The 16,021-nt window shown below is 41.0% G+C and overlaps 1 protein-coding gene across 4 annotated transcripts in view; it reads left to right on the top strand.

Moving 5' to 3' along the window:
- Nucleotides 1-9,286, top strand: part of LOC110005463 (neural cell adhesion molecule 2-like) — a 274,694-nt gene extending 265,408 nt beyond the window's left edge. For all 4 annotated transcript variants that reach the window (XM_065951921.1, XM_065951922.1, XM_065951920.1 and 1 more), the window contains one exon: nt 6,484-9,286. In XM_065951921.1, coding sequence (XP_065807993.1) covers nt 6,484-6,540 — 57 coding nt within the window. In that variant the 3' untranslated portion in view covers nt 6,541-9,286. The remainder of the gene's footprint in view (nt 1-6,483) is intronic.
- The last annotated feature ends 6,735 nt before the right edge of the window (nt 9,287-16,021 follow it).

The raw sequence follows: 16,021 nt of genomic DNA, 5'->3' as shown, positions 1-16,021 counted from the left end.
TTTATTAGCTTTTCATAGAATATCTGTGTGCTGATATCCAACTTCAGGGGTGAGGAAAAGTCCACGCTGAAGAAAGTGTCACTTATGTTTGGATGTCAGAACACACCTGAAACAAACAGAGTCCGACCAAAGTTGTCCCAGTGTGAATGGGTTTTTATCCCACAGTGACGGTGTGTGTTGAGGCGATGCAGGAGAGAGCTGACGTCAGCGGACATGTTTACTCAGGAGTTAGAGGAGAGCAGCTCAGTGACAGGTTTGATGACTCACAGCAGGTAGGATGAAACAGAATGTGAGATCAGAGTTAAGGCTTCTGTATCCTGCACAGATAGAACCATAAAGAACAAGACTTTCTACTACGATGTGAAAAAAACACAGAGCAGAGTTTATTTGGACAGGAAGCCCCGCGTGACGACCTGAGGTGTGAGACAATCTGGAGCCTCTTGGCTGAATCTCTCATACCTGTGCTAACTGTTGCTAACGGACTAGCGGGTTTCTGAAGGTGTTTAGAAGCTGAAGGCGGTCACCATGTCTGAATGCCATATCTCAACCTATCTTTGAATCATTCTGGAGACACAGGCTAAGTGTTGGAGTCACCCATAAACATACACATGTAGGCACAACTTTTAAACTTAATGAAATCCACACAAATCAGTTTTTAAAAAAGGACCCTCTGTACAGTTTTTACCAATATGGATTAAAGCTCCTCAGACCAAAACTGTTGTTTGAACCAGGCTGTTTGTTTCTGCTGTAACAATGGGCATTTTAATGAGTCTTAATGGAGATTCTTTAGCTTTCGCAGCCGCTCTCAAGTGGACATTTGAGGAACTGCAAGTTTTTACACATTTGCAGCCGCCCAACACGTCGCAGCTTGCTAGAATAGTTGGTCTTTACTTTCTCTTGGGGAAGCTAGTTAGTCTAGTTTAGGCAAGGCAAGTTCATTGCTATAACACATTTCAGCATCGAGGTGGTTCAAAGTGCTGACAGCAGTTTTTTTTTTTTTTTTTTAAGTCAGACGTTGTAAATCTCTTTGTGTGTTGCTCACAAGCGTATTGGAATCTGAATCTGCAAGTCAGAGCTGAGAAACAGTTCAGAAATGCACAGAAGATGTGAAATAGTGTCGTTACTGTCATCATAGTGTGCTTGCTTTATTTTGGTATATTGATGAAAAGGAGTGAAATGTGTTGTGGGACGTTAAGCTGGAAATGAAGTTAAAGCCACTGTGAAATAATTAAAAGTGATGGATTGTAACTACTTAGGTCAGTCAGCCGTGATTAGATGCCTTACTGTAATTACTGCTTTAACGTTTTTGGGCTACATTGCATTTTTTAATATGCAAGCTCTTTCTCTTTGTCAGGCTGTGTAAATCACTAAAGTGAGGTGCAGAGATCTGTGATCATGCAGAGGTTTTCAAGGTAGACCCATAATCCTGCCAATAAACTAATTTCAGGTAACAAAATCCCCTCAGTGTCCTTGGGTGAGATTTCCTCCTCTCTGCTCGCTGTGAGATCCTTGAGGTCAGGACTGATAACATATACTTTCTGGAAAAATAAATGTGTATGTAAAGATTAGGATAAGTGTGTAAACAAACACACCAGGGACGGGCTGCGGTTCACACCCCGGGCCACCTCATTTATCTGTGTGAAAAGTGGAGATAGAAGTCAGCCTTTGTGACGTGCATGCGCGGCCTTGTGCTTAATTAACGTCAGCAGAGGAAAGAACAAGTGGCCCCTGCTGTGCTTTGGTGTCACTTAGAAGCTTACAGATTACAAACACACATCTGCATGATATCTCCCCGGCCCTCCATGAGGTGCATGCTCACCGCCGCCTCCTGCAGCATTATCAAAGAGGCCTGTCAAGACGCAGCAGCATGTTCTGTTTGCTTTGTGTCCCAGACTTTGTTTTAAATGTACCCTCTGAAGGGAATGTGTGTGCGTGTGTGTTTAGAGGTGAAAATACAGGAAAAAGGAGGACACTGCAGAAAAATGAGGGTCCATTAGAAGGTATCCCACAGCATTTAAGGAAACATCTACATCCTGAGAACCTCTGACTCTGTTAAAACCATTCCAACCAATCAGGATCCTTTCTGTTTCAGCTGTCTTATCTCTTAGTCCTAAAGGGGAATTCACATCAGATACAAAAGTCCCAACTTGTGTTATGTTGTGTGAGTCCTCACCTCCAGCTGTGCAGGGACAAACAGCAGCCCGAGCGACATCAGCAAGACAGAGAGGCAGAGTCCTCATGTGGAGGTTTACTGAGCTGTATAGCAAGAAAGGAAATGCTGTTTCTTCTTCTCTCCCTCAAAGATCACATAAGTCACATAAGGTGTATTAGATATATCACCAGGAGGAGAAAGGTTCAAACAAAGAGCTGTAGTGTAGAGTATTCCTGCAGCCCAAACTTCTCTTACATAAACAGCACATTGTCACTTTCAAAAAGCCCTCTACATCTGCATAAACTGCCATCCAAATAGCCGTACGAGATGTTTACTTGCTCAAAGGCAGTTTGAGAGTGAACAAGATTATAAATGTAAAGCAGCCGCTCTGCGTGACACTGTATCTAATAAGCCCAAATGTTGCATTCAGCCAGAGGGGGGGTTCCTTCTTTTTGGTTGATTGGTGGATGTTAAAGTTCCTGCACAGTGGAGCCAATTTCATGTCCCATTAGCTTCATGCAAAACCAGATTGGACTTAAGTTCAGACGGGGAGGTTTTCTCAACATATGGGACGCTCTGCGGATCCCCCTTCTCTCTCTTTTTGAAACATGTCTGAACCTACATATCTACATGGAGTGTCATTAGAAAGTTCATCAGATCATGATAGGAGTAACCTAAGACCAACACCGACTCAACCCTCCACCTGTCTGTTTCACTCCATCACTAGACCGCCCTCTGCACTTTTCACACTCCATGTGTAGTTATCTCAAGAGGCAGCTGTTAAAATCACTCATTAAATACAGAATATCTAATCATGAATCATAGGTCCTCCTTTCAGTCTGCACAGTGAAGATGCACGGCATGATTTGGTTTATCATATTTATCATATCGTCTTTCATGATGACAAACAAGCAACAAAGAGAAGGTGACAATATGAAACAGAAAATGTGCATCTTAAGTAAGTAAGAGAAGAGTCCAATAAGATGACAGCTTTGAGTTGGTCAGAAGACACCAGACTTTCCACTTTTCAGAAATAATTGAGATATAAATGAAGACAGATAAAAGCTTAAGAATAAATAATATTAGTTGGCAACTCTTTGAGTTCATTTCAAAGTTAGCAAACTGTCATTATTTAAAACAGAAAATCACAACAATGAGAAATGTTTAAGCCCTGAACGACATTTGAATCATGCAAAGATACTCTGGCTCATTTATTCAGTTTCACTTTTTGATGTCATTCGAGGAAAATGAAACCTTGAAAATGCAAATTATTTTCTGTTTAACGGCTAAAAACAGGGAACAGAGCAGAACTACCAGTCAAAATGCGCCGATAGACACATGGTTTATGTTTTGGTGCAAGGTGACAAATCATTAAGCGGAGTTGGAAATGTGAGAAACCAGAAGCAGCATAACCGTCTGCACGCTCAGGAAATAGTCCTCGAGCTTCATCATACCACACACTGTTAGCCTCACTCAGATAAAGCATGAAGCACACTCTGCAATCAAAATCATGAACACATTCACTTGGATGAAGAAATATTTAAAGACACAAGTACACTGATGAGATGAGTCCACATAAAAAGCAGACATCTTTATTGATTCCTCTTATCCAATCTGTACAGATCCAAACAGATGCAGTGTAGCAGAAAGGATTTCACAGCTTTCATGTTCAAAAAGGACTAAAAACTCAATATTTCCCTCCTATGTGTCTCTTTCTTTTGTTTATTGTTATCTGGGCTTTTGGTCGTTAAAATGAGACAGGGACAACCTGCCTGCAGACATCCCTTTGCTGTAATTTAAGCACAGGGTTCATATTTCCTTACAATGTCTGTGTGTTTGTTTTTAAGCAGCTTTTGGTATTTTGAAGCTTCAGGAAGCAAAACTGACAATGCTGAGTCCTTTTCCTGCAGATCAAATGATTACATTTCTGCAGATTAATCTCAGGAATAACCTGAAGTAGCAGAGAAGAAGGATTAATATAGCTTTTTGAATAGCTGACACCTAATTATGTGCCATTTTAAATGTCTAAATAAAGCATGATTGTAAGAAACATTGAGATATAAATGTGGGCCATTAAAACAAATCACCTACCTCGTACAAAACTCTAATGCATGTTACAAATTGCAGCTATTTAAGTGAAATTATGTCACTGTGTTGTTCCATTCGGACCATTACTCATTGGCTGCATTATGATAAGTGCTACTTTCTGCTGGATTCAGATAAAAGCTCACATGCATCGTATCTCTGGAAACACCGTCTGGTTAGATTTTCATCTTGCGCCCACATTATCATAAAGATAAAGCTGCAATCTCTTTCTGATGAATTCCTCGAAACAAGAGTCGTGGAAGATGAGATGAGCAAACGCGCCTGATAAGAAGCAGTCAGCCAATCAAATGGCTCCTGCTCTTTACAACGTGCATGAATATTTCTTTTTTTCTTCCCTCTAAGTGAATCAAATCCAAAGCAAAATGGGACACGTGCTCTCCTCTATGTTGTTCAGGTCGGCACAAGGCGGAAAAATGAGAGCAGAGCACTGAAAACGTGAAAAAGTGAGAAAACCTTCAAACTAAGAGAAGAGCGAGCAAAGGAAGGCCAAAGACGATGTTTCAAATGTGACAGATGTAACGTTTTCTTCATGTTCAGATCCATACAAAAGGATCTGTTGCTGTGACATGTTAAACTTGCCTCCGATTGGTTTGCTTGCGACATAGCCGTATTAAGCTTTTAAAGGGTCAAAGGGCAAAACCTGGACTGTGGGCCCCTTTAGACCACCTAACCCTTGGGTGTGTTTTTCCCAGACTAAGCACGTCACCGTCAAGTTCAAGTCAAAATTAAAGACGGCCCACGTCCGACTCTTCATCACTAGTCTGTCAATCTTCCAAAATCCTACATCTCCCATAATGCATCTGAATTTCATCTTTCATCCCCCAATTTAAAACGCAGCCTTTTCCTAATTCATTTATCGTCTCCAAGTTTAAGACAAGCTAACGTTGATGACATCACTATGACCTCATACGGGCCGTTTTTTTTCTGAAATTGAGCAAGCTGCATGGAGGTCGTTGAGCAGCAGGTTCAAAAGGTCATGTAGTAACTCCCATGATCCATAAAATGGACGTTTACATGAAAACTAATTGGAGTGCCTTGTAAAATGTTAAATACAGTGCACACAGTAAATTGACCGGATAGTTGATTGTTACCACCAATTGATATTCTGTGAACCTTGGACTTTAGTGGACCCTGGGGATCTGGGGCTCTGACGCAGTTGCATATTGAGTAATCCAGCTTTTATTTGCAGCTTGATCAGTTGTGGTGAGTGGATGGTTGCCTGCTTCTTACTTGTGGCTACAGTAGGTTTTAGCTTTGATAGCAAAAACAGATTTGGGGAAGTTTAAAGAGGAAAGATGATGGTTTTATTTGAATATCTAAACATTAAATACGTCCTATCTTCTGGTTAAAGTCAAAGCATGGACGGATGATGGAATAGGTCTACCGGCCACAGGCCTGCTGTAAATCATATTTTACATATCTTGTTGTGACGTAAGTGAAACGATAGAAAAACACCACAAAGAGATGCAAAACAAAAACAGAGGGTTGTAATACTACCACAAAAACACAAAAAAACTACATAAAGATGCCAAGAAAATATGATGCACTAAAAACACAGAGAACTAAAACAATGAATATTAAACAGACATGCATAAGAAGAATTAACCACAATAAAGAAATGTAGAGACACTTTAATTCAAAAAATAGTTTCATGGCTCGATATAATCATTTCAGTGGAAGTGAAAATCTTTGACTTAAAACACATTTTCTGTTATTCATCAGTAGAATTAACTTGTGGTTGTTTTATTAAAGAGTAGCAGAATGGTGTTCATCTCAACACAAGTCCCCAACCATCAAGGCCAAAGTAAAGCACCACTATGAATAATACCTTTCTTTAGGCCTGCCAGCAGTCCTCTAAGGCTTTTATATTTAATATCCCTGCTGCCTTTTCACTTCAATTAAATTCAGCTTTATTAGTCCCAATGGGGGCAACTCATTCACGCACGGAAAGGTCTAAAAGATGATTACTGAAGGGCTTTAAAGCAGGGAAGTACACATTTTGTGGAGGAAACCATTAAGGCCATATTTTCTAATGGCAGTAATTCAGTGCTTATTTAGCCAGAATTTATGTATGTGCCTGCTTCATACAAAAACATCCTGTAGGTGGTCACTCTCCAGTCTGTGCCTGTGAACATTTACTATATGTGTGCTTTAAGTTCTTCAACCAGCTGTGAAGTGTGCCTGCTGCCAATCTCACGTCCACTTGTGTACTTTTTGCTCCGCAGGAAACTACCGCTGAAGGAAGAAAATGGAAAAGAGTCTCTCAAGCCAGATACGATTGAAATCAAAGTTCACAGCGACAACAGCATCCACACAAAGCCCGACGTCAGCAAAGCGTAAAAGGGTCCGGTCCCCTCGCCACCAAAAGAACATTCGGATCACGAGACCAAAACCCAGAGAAACTTCAGCACTGGAAAATAGTGGAGTAAAATACCATATCTGTTTATAACAATGCCCAAGTGAAAGGCATGTGTAAATACAAATAATAAGGAGAAAATAGAAAGAGAGAAAGGGTCAAACTTTTACACACCCTGAGTGATATATGTATCAAAAACATGGCATCAGTGGAAAGCTCTTGTTGATCAATGATTGTATTTTATTTGTCTCTCTTTTTGTTGTGTCTGGTCATAAATGTTGTTTTTTCCCTCTTCTTTGTGTTTTACAACCCTAAAAAGATTTCCGTACCCAATCCCTACCATGACCTCTTCCACAAATGCAAGCAAAGCTAACCTGCTAGCTCGATGTTAGCTTCCACAGCTAACACTCCTGTTCGTTTTTGGTCGGAGGGAACGCACGGCTAACACGAGGCTAATGCTGAATTATTTCAAGCTAGCTCGCTTCAGCAAAGGGTAAATTGTGCAATGAGACTTTGAGGTTGTATTTCTTAAAGGAATCTTGACTCCAGGAACTTGTGAGATATTTTACAAGGATGAAAAAGTATCAAACAGGATGTAATCATGGATTATTATTAAGAAGAATTTGATTAATATGGCTTTCTGAAGGGCTATTGTGGATCAAAGCTTCCACTGCAGGAACACAAACCTAAAACATATTGAAGAAAATTTAGTCTTTGACATCTAAAGACTCATATTTGCACTGATGTCATTATTGGCACACTCTTTACGTTGATGACACTCTTCTATTCACTAACAACGTTTTCCTACAGCAGACTGCACTGCAAACTAATGTACGCTTTGAGATCATGTTAGTTATCAATATTTAAGAGTTGAGAGCCTTCCCTTAAAAAAATATCCTGAATGGTTGTTATGTAATTGTCGCTGTCTTTAGAGAAAGCAGTGACTGGAAGGACTCAAAGCATGGGAACAACTGAGTTCAGAAAACAATCAACATGTCCGTCATCGATGTTTTTAATCACAAAAAAACATTTTCTTTATCCATACCTGTCTCAGATGTTTTTAAAAGCTTTTGTTCTTGATCTAAATCTCTCTGATGTTGTCATGTGTTGTACATAGGTGAAAAAAAAAAAAGAATATTTTACAAAGCTTTTATGTAAATATACCCTAAAGGATGTGTCTTTTTTCAAAATGCAACAGGCTTGGCTTTTTTCTTGAGAACACTCCTCAGACGAAAAGCTGTTTTCTTTCTTCTTCTTCTTCTTTTGTTGTGTTTTGGTCCAAAGTTTAGTGACGGTGTACTATTACTTTTCCTTGTCATTTGTTTCCCTTAAGAAAGCCCTAAGGCTATTTCACGGCATTCCAATGCAGACAGTAATTACGGCATTAGTGTGCCTTTTTTTTCTTCTTTCCCTCTCGTGGCCCGATGCCGCTGCAGCAGTGTAGACCATCCAATTCATTTTTTGATCGCTGCTTTTTGTTTTTTTTGCCACAGAATGTGTCAGACAATTGAATATTAATGTGGTGCTTTGGATTCTGGGAAACGTAGTGTTAGGACTGTGGGTTGTAGTCGACCACACTGGACAGAGGCAGACGTGTGTAACTACTAGATGTCAGATAAATGCTGTAACTCGTGAGTGTGTTGATGGGCTGCAGAAATCTGGTTTAAATGCAATGTAATGCATCATCACATGGGCGTGTGTGAACGTGTGTGTGTGTGTGTGTGTGTGTGTGCATACATGCATATGTGACTTGTCAACATGAATCAGGTTGCATGTGTGTCCGTTGAATGTATCTGCACTTACTGTGAGTCATCTGTGTGTGAATGTGTCCATTTGAAAGATTCTACCAACTCAAATAATCAGTTTAACAAACGTCCTATTCTGGCTTTTTATTTTCATTTTATTTATTTGTTTATGTGTTGAGCTATTTATTTTAGATTTAATTATTCAGTACCATGATGCATTGCAGCCCTGCAAGTCATATATGACCACGTGCCAAGTATGAATGTCCAATCTCTGTGAGTGTGGAGTGACTTGGCAAGAGCTCTTACCCCGAGTTTCACAGGGCGCTCCGATAGGTAAAACCTGATTATGTAGTTCTCGACAGTGATTAATTCCCCGGGCTGCAGCACTCCACTCCGCATGTGTGTGTGTGTGTGTGTGCCCACTTCTCCCCGGCTCTCAGACTCCACTGGTTTTTATCTCAGACCTCATAGTGCTGGCTTTGTTTCCTCACAGCGGGCCCTTGTACCTGCATATCTCAAACGGATGGTCCTGCCATGGAGTGGTTCCGCTGCCTGTTACGATGACTGTAAATATGGGAGCCTGGAGTGCCTGGAGGCTATACGATTTGTACATGTTCTTTTGTATTTGAATATGAGTCGAAAAATACCCAACTCCCTCCTCTCCTTCTTATCCTCTCCCCCCTCCCCCTCCTCCTCCACCAAACCTCAGTCCTTTTTCTGTAGGGGGTAAAACAGGTGTGTTTGAGCTCAGTGTACAGTATGTGTCCTCTTGTCCCCATGCTCCCTGTGTCTCCTGGACTGTCCCCGCTGAGTGTGCTTTGTGCAGGAGGTGGGAACTATTGATGTCTCTCTGTACGTACCTGTGGAAACACTTGTGACTCCTGTCATTTGCCGCTGTAAATAAACATGTCCTGGTAGAAGAGAGTGGCACGTTGTCATTCATCGTGTTTTCTTCAGCTCACGTGTTGGTGTCCAAAAAGTTTTTCAAGTTTGTGGAGAAAATTGTTGTTTAAAAACTACCTTTAGCAGCCATAAGGAGGATTGTTTATTTTCTAACAAACAGATCAGAAATAGAATAAAGATAGCCTCAGTTTCCCAGGATGAAAACAAACTGGTTACGCCCTTTGAGTATAATCAATATGCTGCACTTTTCATTCCCAAATCTTAACACTAAAGTGTTTTTCTTCCTACGTTCAAGTTACAAATATTAGTGTAAAAGTGTGGGAATAAGTCCTGGGGAGAAGAAATAAGTGGGGGATGCAATAAATATAAAATGAGTAAAGCTGCAGCGTGGAAGAAATCTGAAATGGATTCACATTTCTTCCTGGGTTTTCACTCTGAAGGTAATGTAACACTGAGCAGCACGGTGAAGAAAAAAAGATAGTGTTGTAGATACTGATACTGGGTGAACATTTCATTATAATCCCCTGCATTGTACTGGGCTGTTCTGTAGTCTGGAGCAATTGTCAGATAAAAGCCGACTTCTGCACAAAGACACAACGTTAATAGCTTTTAATTTTTTCCCCCCGCTGAAGTCGGCTGAGCTCATTTTTCCACAGGACAGGGTGCTATTTTCATCAAGGTCATTCCTAAAACCTCCATTACTCCTGCTTCAAATGGTGCTGCATCCAGATCTGGCCCCTCTTCCTTGAAACAGGAGCAGCGCTTTAATGATAAATGAAGCTCTGCTCAAAGGAGGAATTAAAACAATTGTGAATAGCGCGGTGGAGCCACAGTGTTGGATAACAAAGCTGCCCCCTCTTCAGCGCTCGTTTTGAAGGCAGCAGATAACGCTTCTCAGACATCTTCCCATGTGGGGGAGGGACGCAGCGGGCCGCCTGCTGGATGGATTCTGTTTCTGGCTGCGAGGGCCTCTGCTAACAAGGGTAACAAACTTTAACTTCATCTCCCACAGGGGCTCAGTGGAAGTCTGCACATCAAACACACTCGCTCATTTAGTTGAAGAGATGCAGAGAAGAGAAGATACTGAAGTCATCCTCTTGGCTCCCTCACAGTTTGCTACAGGTGATTCCTTCTCTTACCACACAAGTGTTGGAGCACACACTAAAGGCACACATCAGCAAACACTGTGTTTTAGTCTCTTGAACGCCTCTCGGAAGCCAAAACACCACAAGGAAAAGATAGCACAGTAAGCCTTCAGGTAATATTTCTTCCCTAATCTTTCCGTTTGCAGAGTCTCCCATGATGCCGTGCGCTGACAGCACCTTAATCCAAACTATAAGAGAAGTTTGGTAAGTCTGGAAAGAAATCTCCCAGCCATTGTTGAAGTTTTCTCTCTCAGAAGAATGCGTGCACTTAAATGCCTCCTCTCCGGTTCCACAGTGAGACTCAAACACTTGATAATTTCACAAACTTTGTGAGGAAGTTTCTCAGCCACACGGGCAAATCCAGCAGAGAGCTTTCTGGCAGGTACGGCCCACCGCTCTTCTTAATCTGCTTGAATTCAGACTCTCCCAACTGAGGTCCAACACGCCTTTGATTTTGACAGCAGAGAAGAAGGGAAGCGGCAGGTGAACTAGAGGTGCACTCACTAATTCTTATCTGTCAAAAAAAAATATTGTTGCCAATTGGCAATTCTTTGAAAACGCCCGACTTGCCCACCTACCCATTAAGCAGCAAAGCAACCACCAGCAAAGTAAATTATGATAGAAGAAATTGACTTGTTACATAGTTTATACATATTTTTCTTTCACAATTTTGTCATAACTAATTTCTTCTTCTTCAAATTTAATGGCTTCGGCAAACTTTATATTAACCTGGAGTAAAAGGCAATAGTTGTGCAGAAATGAGAAAAACTGTCCGAATACTTATTTAAACTCCTTTATGTGTGATATGAAGATAAGCCACCCTACATAATATCTTTCCTGGTTGTTCCCTACTTTATCATTGTGTTTTTGATCATATATTACAGTTATTAATTCCCTTATTTCTCTTTGCAATGTGTGAGTTCATGTATGATATGTTCTATAGAGTCTTCCTGTGTCATAGTCTACATTGTTTCTGGCAGGTTTTACATAAAGTTCTCTTTATAAGGTTGCAATTTCTTCTGTTCTACAACCGGACCCACGACCAATTTAGACATCACACTAATTATGGAAGAGCCCATTTGGAAAGGGGTGACAAGGTGTCAGTGCCCCCCTCCTGAAATGGATCAATCCATTGGACATCAGAGGCCAAGATGAAATTAAGAAGGAAGAAAACTGAGTAACATGATTAATGGACCGGATACTGGAGGTACCAAATAGCAAAGAAGGTGGTTCAGAAAAGGTCAGCTAAAATGAAAAAGAAGCTAAGGCTGCACATTTTTGATTAGGTTCAGATCAGGATAACATGTATTGTTCTTAAAATATTGACGTCAGTGTTGTGGCACTTGTTGTGGGCTAGCAGGTGATAACTTCAACAGAAGAAGAGAGAAGAGCAGTGAGCTGTTTCCCAGGAGACATGGGAGAGGGGAAGTCACCTGACGCCAGGTAAGACATTCAACTTCATGTTTTTAACAGAGAAGCTGCAGAGCTCTAGATCAGCTTAATGAGATCAGCTGATCTAAATCAGCTTAATGAGATTAGCTGAATTAGCTGACTGACTAATGTTGAGTCTACCTGAGCTGTTGGAGTTATTAAACAATCTTAAAGCATCAAATTACTAAATGGTCACGCTAATGAGTTGATTCAGGTGACATTATTTTGCAGTGGCTTTAATGCTGTCAGCTGATTTTCCAGTATGTTACTTTGAATCATAAGATGCATTCACGATGATCTCCTGCTCCAGTTGAACAACAACTCTGAAACTCTGGTCATAATTTGGTGCCTGACTTGAAGTCATATTCATCATCAACATGAAGGCCAAAGACGTTTTGATGGTAAGAAATGTTTTATTAGTTCACATACTGCACACCTACTTTTTGCTCAGATATCATTTGTAATATGGTTGATTAGTTTTCCACACACTGAGCTGGACTAGTTACTTAATGACATGTTTTTCCATTGTGAAGTTTTGATCATGATGTTCGTCTTTGAGGGATATGAAGCAAATTTATTTATGTTTTTGTTTTGGAGAATTTAGAAACTTTATTTCTATATGTGGTGTCTCAGCTACCCTGTTCCTCATTCCTTCTCTTTCACCATTTTGCTGCAATGCTGCTGCAACATTTCACTGAAGTGAATAGGTTGGCTCATACTGTGTTTACAGAGAATCGTTTTGTGAGATACGTGCAGGTCTGCTAGCATTGTGAAAAGTTTGCAGAATTCCTGGAGAAATTGAAAGCCACCGAGAAAGAGAAGAGGGGAAACAATGCTGTTGAGTTATGCAAAAGTCCTATGTTGAAGGAGAAATACAAAATAACCTGGAGGATCTTTGACAAATAAGCTCAAATAATCATTTGTAAGACTCTTCTAGCAGCTCAGGCGATAAACAACCCTGCTGCTGTTCTTTGTCTTCAGAGTAAACCGATGATCACATTGGACTTATAAAGACATGGTGGCATCTTTTATACATTACATTACTCGGTGCCTTGCTCAGGAGCGAATTGGGAAAGGAGGAAGTGAGTTTGCACCTCTCCGGCTACCAGACTTATTTACAGACTTGATCTGCACCCTCCTGTTTCCAACTCCAGTCACTACAGACTTAGCTACTGCCGCCCCAAAATCCCAAGACCAAGGACGATACAAATCAATTCAAAGTGCTGCAAATAAAAAGCAGAATAAATCCATGAAGGTGTGTAGTTGTAGAGGTGAGCATACCTGGAAGTGAAAAGATGTTTTCCTCTTCAGTAGATTCCTGGAGGCATTCCTCCTCATCAGAAGCATTTCTATCAGTGACTGTAGCTCAGAAAGGAAGCATCACTTAACATTTCTATGAGCGCCCTTACATTTCTCGTCCTCATTCATTTGAAGCTACAGCCGAGCACAACACGATCTGCAACCTGCAGCATTCACACATCTGTCAAACTTAATATCACCCTTTAACTCTCCAGAAGAGGAGCTTACCCGGACGCAGAATTCTTAATATCTTCACAAGTTGCCGACTTGATGTTTAAAAGAATTCAAGCTGAAGTCGTGTCAGAGCTGAAGCTTTCAGAGCAGCTTTAACCAGAACAACAGGGTGCAGACATGGAGTAAAACAAAGACTCTCCGCCTTTATTTTTCTTATTAAAGCAGTAAGAGATAAAAGTCCTCACGCTGTCCCAACAAGCGAGCTCTGGGGGAAACTGAGACACAATCCAGATGACAAATGAGAGCTTTATGGCGGTTCGCACGGCGGGCTGTGTTCAAGGACACACCGGGTGGATTTTCCAAGGGACTGAGCCTAAATGACTCGAGGTTGTAACTCTTTCAAAGTGATGCAGAGCCTTTAGAAGAGAAACACATGAGGTGTGTTGAGCACCTGTGAGAGGCCTTTTGATATTCAGCACAGACACAGATAAATGTATGAGGAAGAAGTCACGTCCGCTGGTCACTTCATCTTTCTGTGCGCTGATTCAGGACTCTTCCATTACGGAGCTACAGGAGACATAATGGAGTCTGTGCATTTACAGCTGAGCTGTGAAATACCTTTTTGTGCTGGATGAAAGGGCACCTCCTTGCACAGCGGAGAACGTCGAGTGCAGCGTGCGGCATGAATTTTCTCTGCTTGTTGAAATCACATCAGAATGAAATCTGAATTTAATGCCAGAAATTCACTTACGAGCAGTTATATATGTAAATAATTCAACACTGGGGCCTTTATTTCTGCAGATCAGCCAGCCTGTGATGCATGTTCAAACCTTTTGTGAGACCGCTGCAGGTACGAGTATCGATAGATTACCTCTCTTTCTACGTAGAATGAGAATAAAAGATAATTAGAGGGTTTCAGTAGTCCTATTAGGTGTTTAATAATATATAGAAGTGAACTGCTGTTAGCTGAGTTTAAAGTCAAATGCACAATAAAAACTCGATGATGCATCAATTATTAGTGATGCTTAGTGCATTGTTTTACAATCACAGTGTAATGACTTTGCTTTTGCAGAATCAACTGTGCAGGATATACAGTGATAGAACTTTAATCTGCATTTGAATAATACAACAACAGCAGCAGCAGCAGCAGCAGCAGCAGCAGGCGTTTAAATTGACCCAGAAAAGCAAAACTGTTGAACTGCGTCAGGGAGTTTCAGGGTGAATTTTTATCTTTAGGCTTACTGTCGAACAGTAGGAACCTGAATGATACTCATTTAAATTCACAGCGTGAGATATTATGGAGTGTGGAGTGGGTTCAGATGAGCCAGAGGATCGGTTGACCCAGCCCCTGTTTCTAGGCAACCGTACAAATTTGATTTCAGGTGACTGTGAATCCAGGAAGAACCCAAAATGTCTCCGTCTGAGTCTGTGATGTAGAGGGGGAGAAGTGGTTTCACATCCAGCTTCATGTTTTAAGAAGCAGATTTAGTCCTTTATTTTACCAGTTCAGTTTATCTTGTGACTCCTGTTGATTAGTTTAACCTCTGGCCTTTTGCTTTTTGCTAACAGGCGGCTAAAAGTCGCTAACAACATAACTGGAGTTTGTAATCTGTCTTCACCCCAAAACAGAAACTTTCTTTAGACACCAGCTGAAAGTCAGAAAGGTTTGCTCCACTCTGAATCCCTGAAGTTTGTTCTGAGTTGTTTGAAAGTGAATTAAGCACAAAGCTTGATTAAACACGGTAATGTCAGCTGATTGTGGTAATTCATTGCTTTTAGGATTAATGAGCTACCGCACATCACTCCCCAGTGAGAGCCGTGTGTCGGAAATGTAATTTCATCCAGGACTAAAATAACAGCCTTAATTTGAGCTTAGTGACAGTCTGTTGTTTTTTTTTTCCCAAGGTAATCTTGTGTGCTCAGATTTGATAAAAGAGACAACATTATTAATAAATCCAAAATCTTGTAGGAGAAGCTCTGCCAGAGCCGACGAGACTCAACGCTGACAGCTCTCCTCACTGTTCCCCACATCATGATGCATTCAGGAACCCCGAGGTATGACTCACCACACACACACACACACACACACACACACACACACACACACACACACACACACACACACACACACACTATATATTACAGTGTGACCAACAACAACAACTACAGCAGAGAGTGATGCTCTTTTCCCTGATATGTCACTTTTGGTTAGTCGGTTTGAGTCCAATAATCTGGTGACCTTTGGCCTCTCCCTCTGTTTGAAGTTACTCTAGTGATTCAGATGCTTGTGATGGTCATACACACTTTTATCCAGACTAAAAATACACAACTTCTCCTGCTGGATGTACCGTAAAGCTTCCAATAGAAGCCCAGGGGGGTTTTGTTTCCATCTCTGAGATTCCCCTGCTTTGATTTGGGACATCATCTGTACAGACGGGCGTTTAATTATTTTTGGAAAACTAAAGATGATTGATTTAAAACCTGTCGGAGTGTTTGGTGTGTGTCTGCCCCTAACAAGTGCTGTGCAGACGTGTAGGCCCATGACGCTACCCAAACACTTCAGCGTATGTCTTATTTGTTGTAACTCAAATGTTACACTGTAAAAAAAAGTTTGTTTTATAGTTAAATCAACGTTTATTTCGCCTACACAAGCAGCAAAGTCCCGTCTGTTCGTCCATTTCTTCATCCTTCATCCTGATCAACTTGTAGC

This window comes from Labrus bergylta, chromosome 24, assembly GCF_963930695.1.
Source record: "Labrus bergylta chromosome 24, fLabBer1.1, whole genome shotgun sequence".
Classification (NCBI taxonomy): Eukaryota; Metazoa; Chordata; class Actinopteri; order Labriformes; family Labridae; genus Labrus; species Labrus bergylta.
The sequence above is the reverse complement of the archived record's forward strand: the minus strand, read 5'-3'. Positions and strand labels throughout refer to the sequence as shown.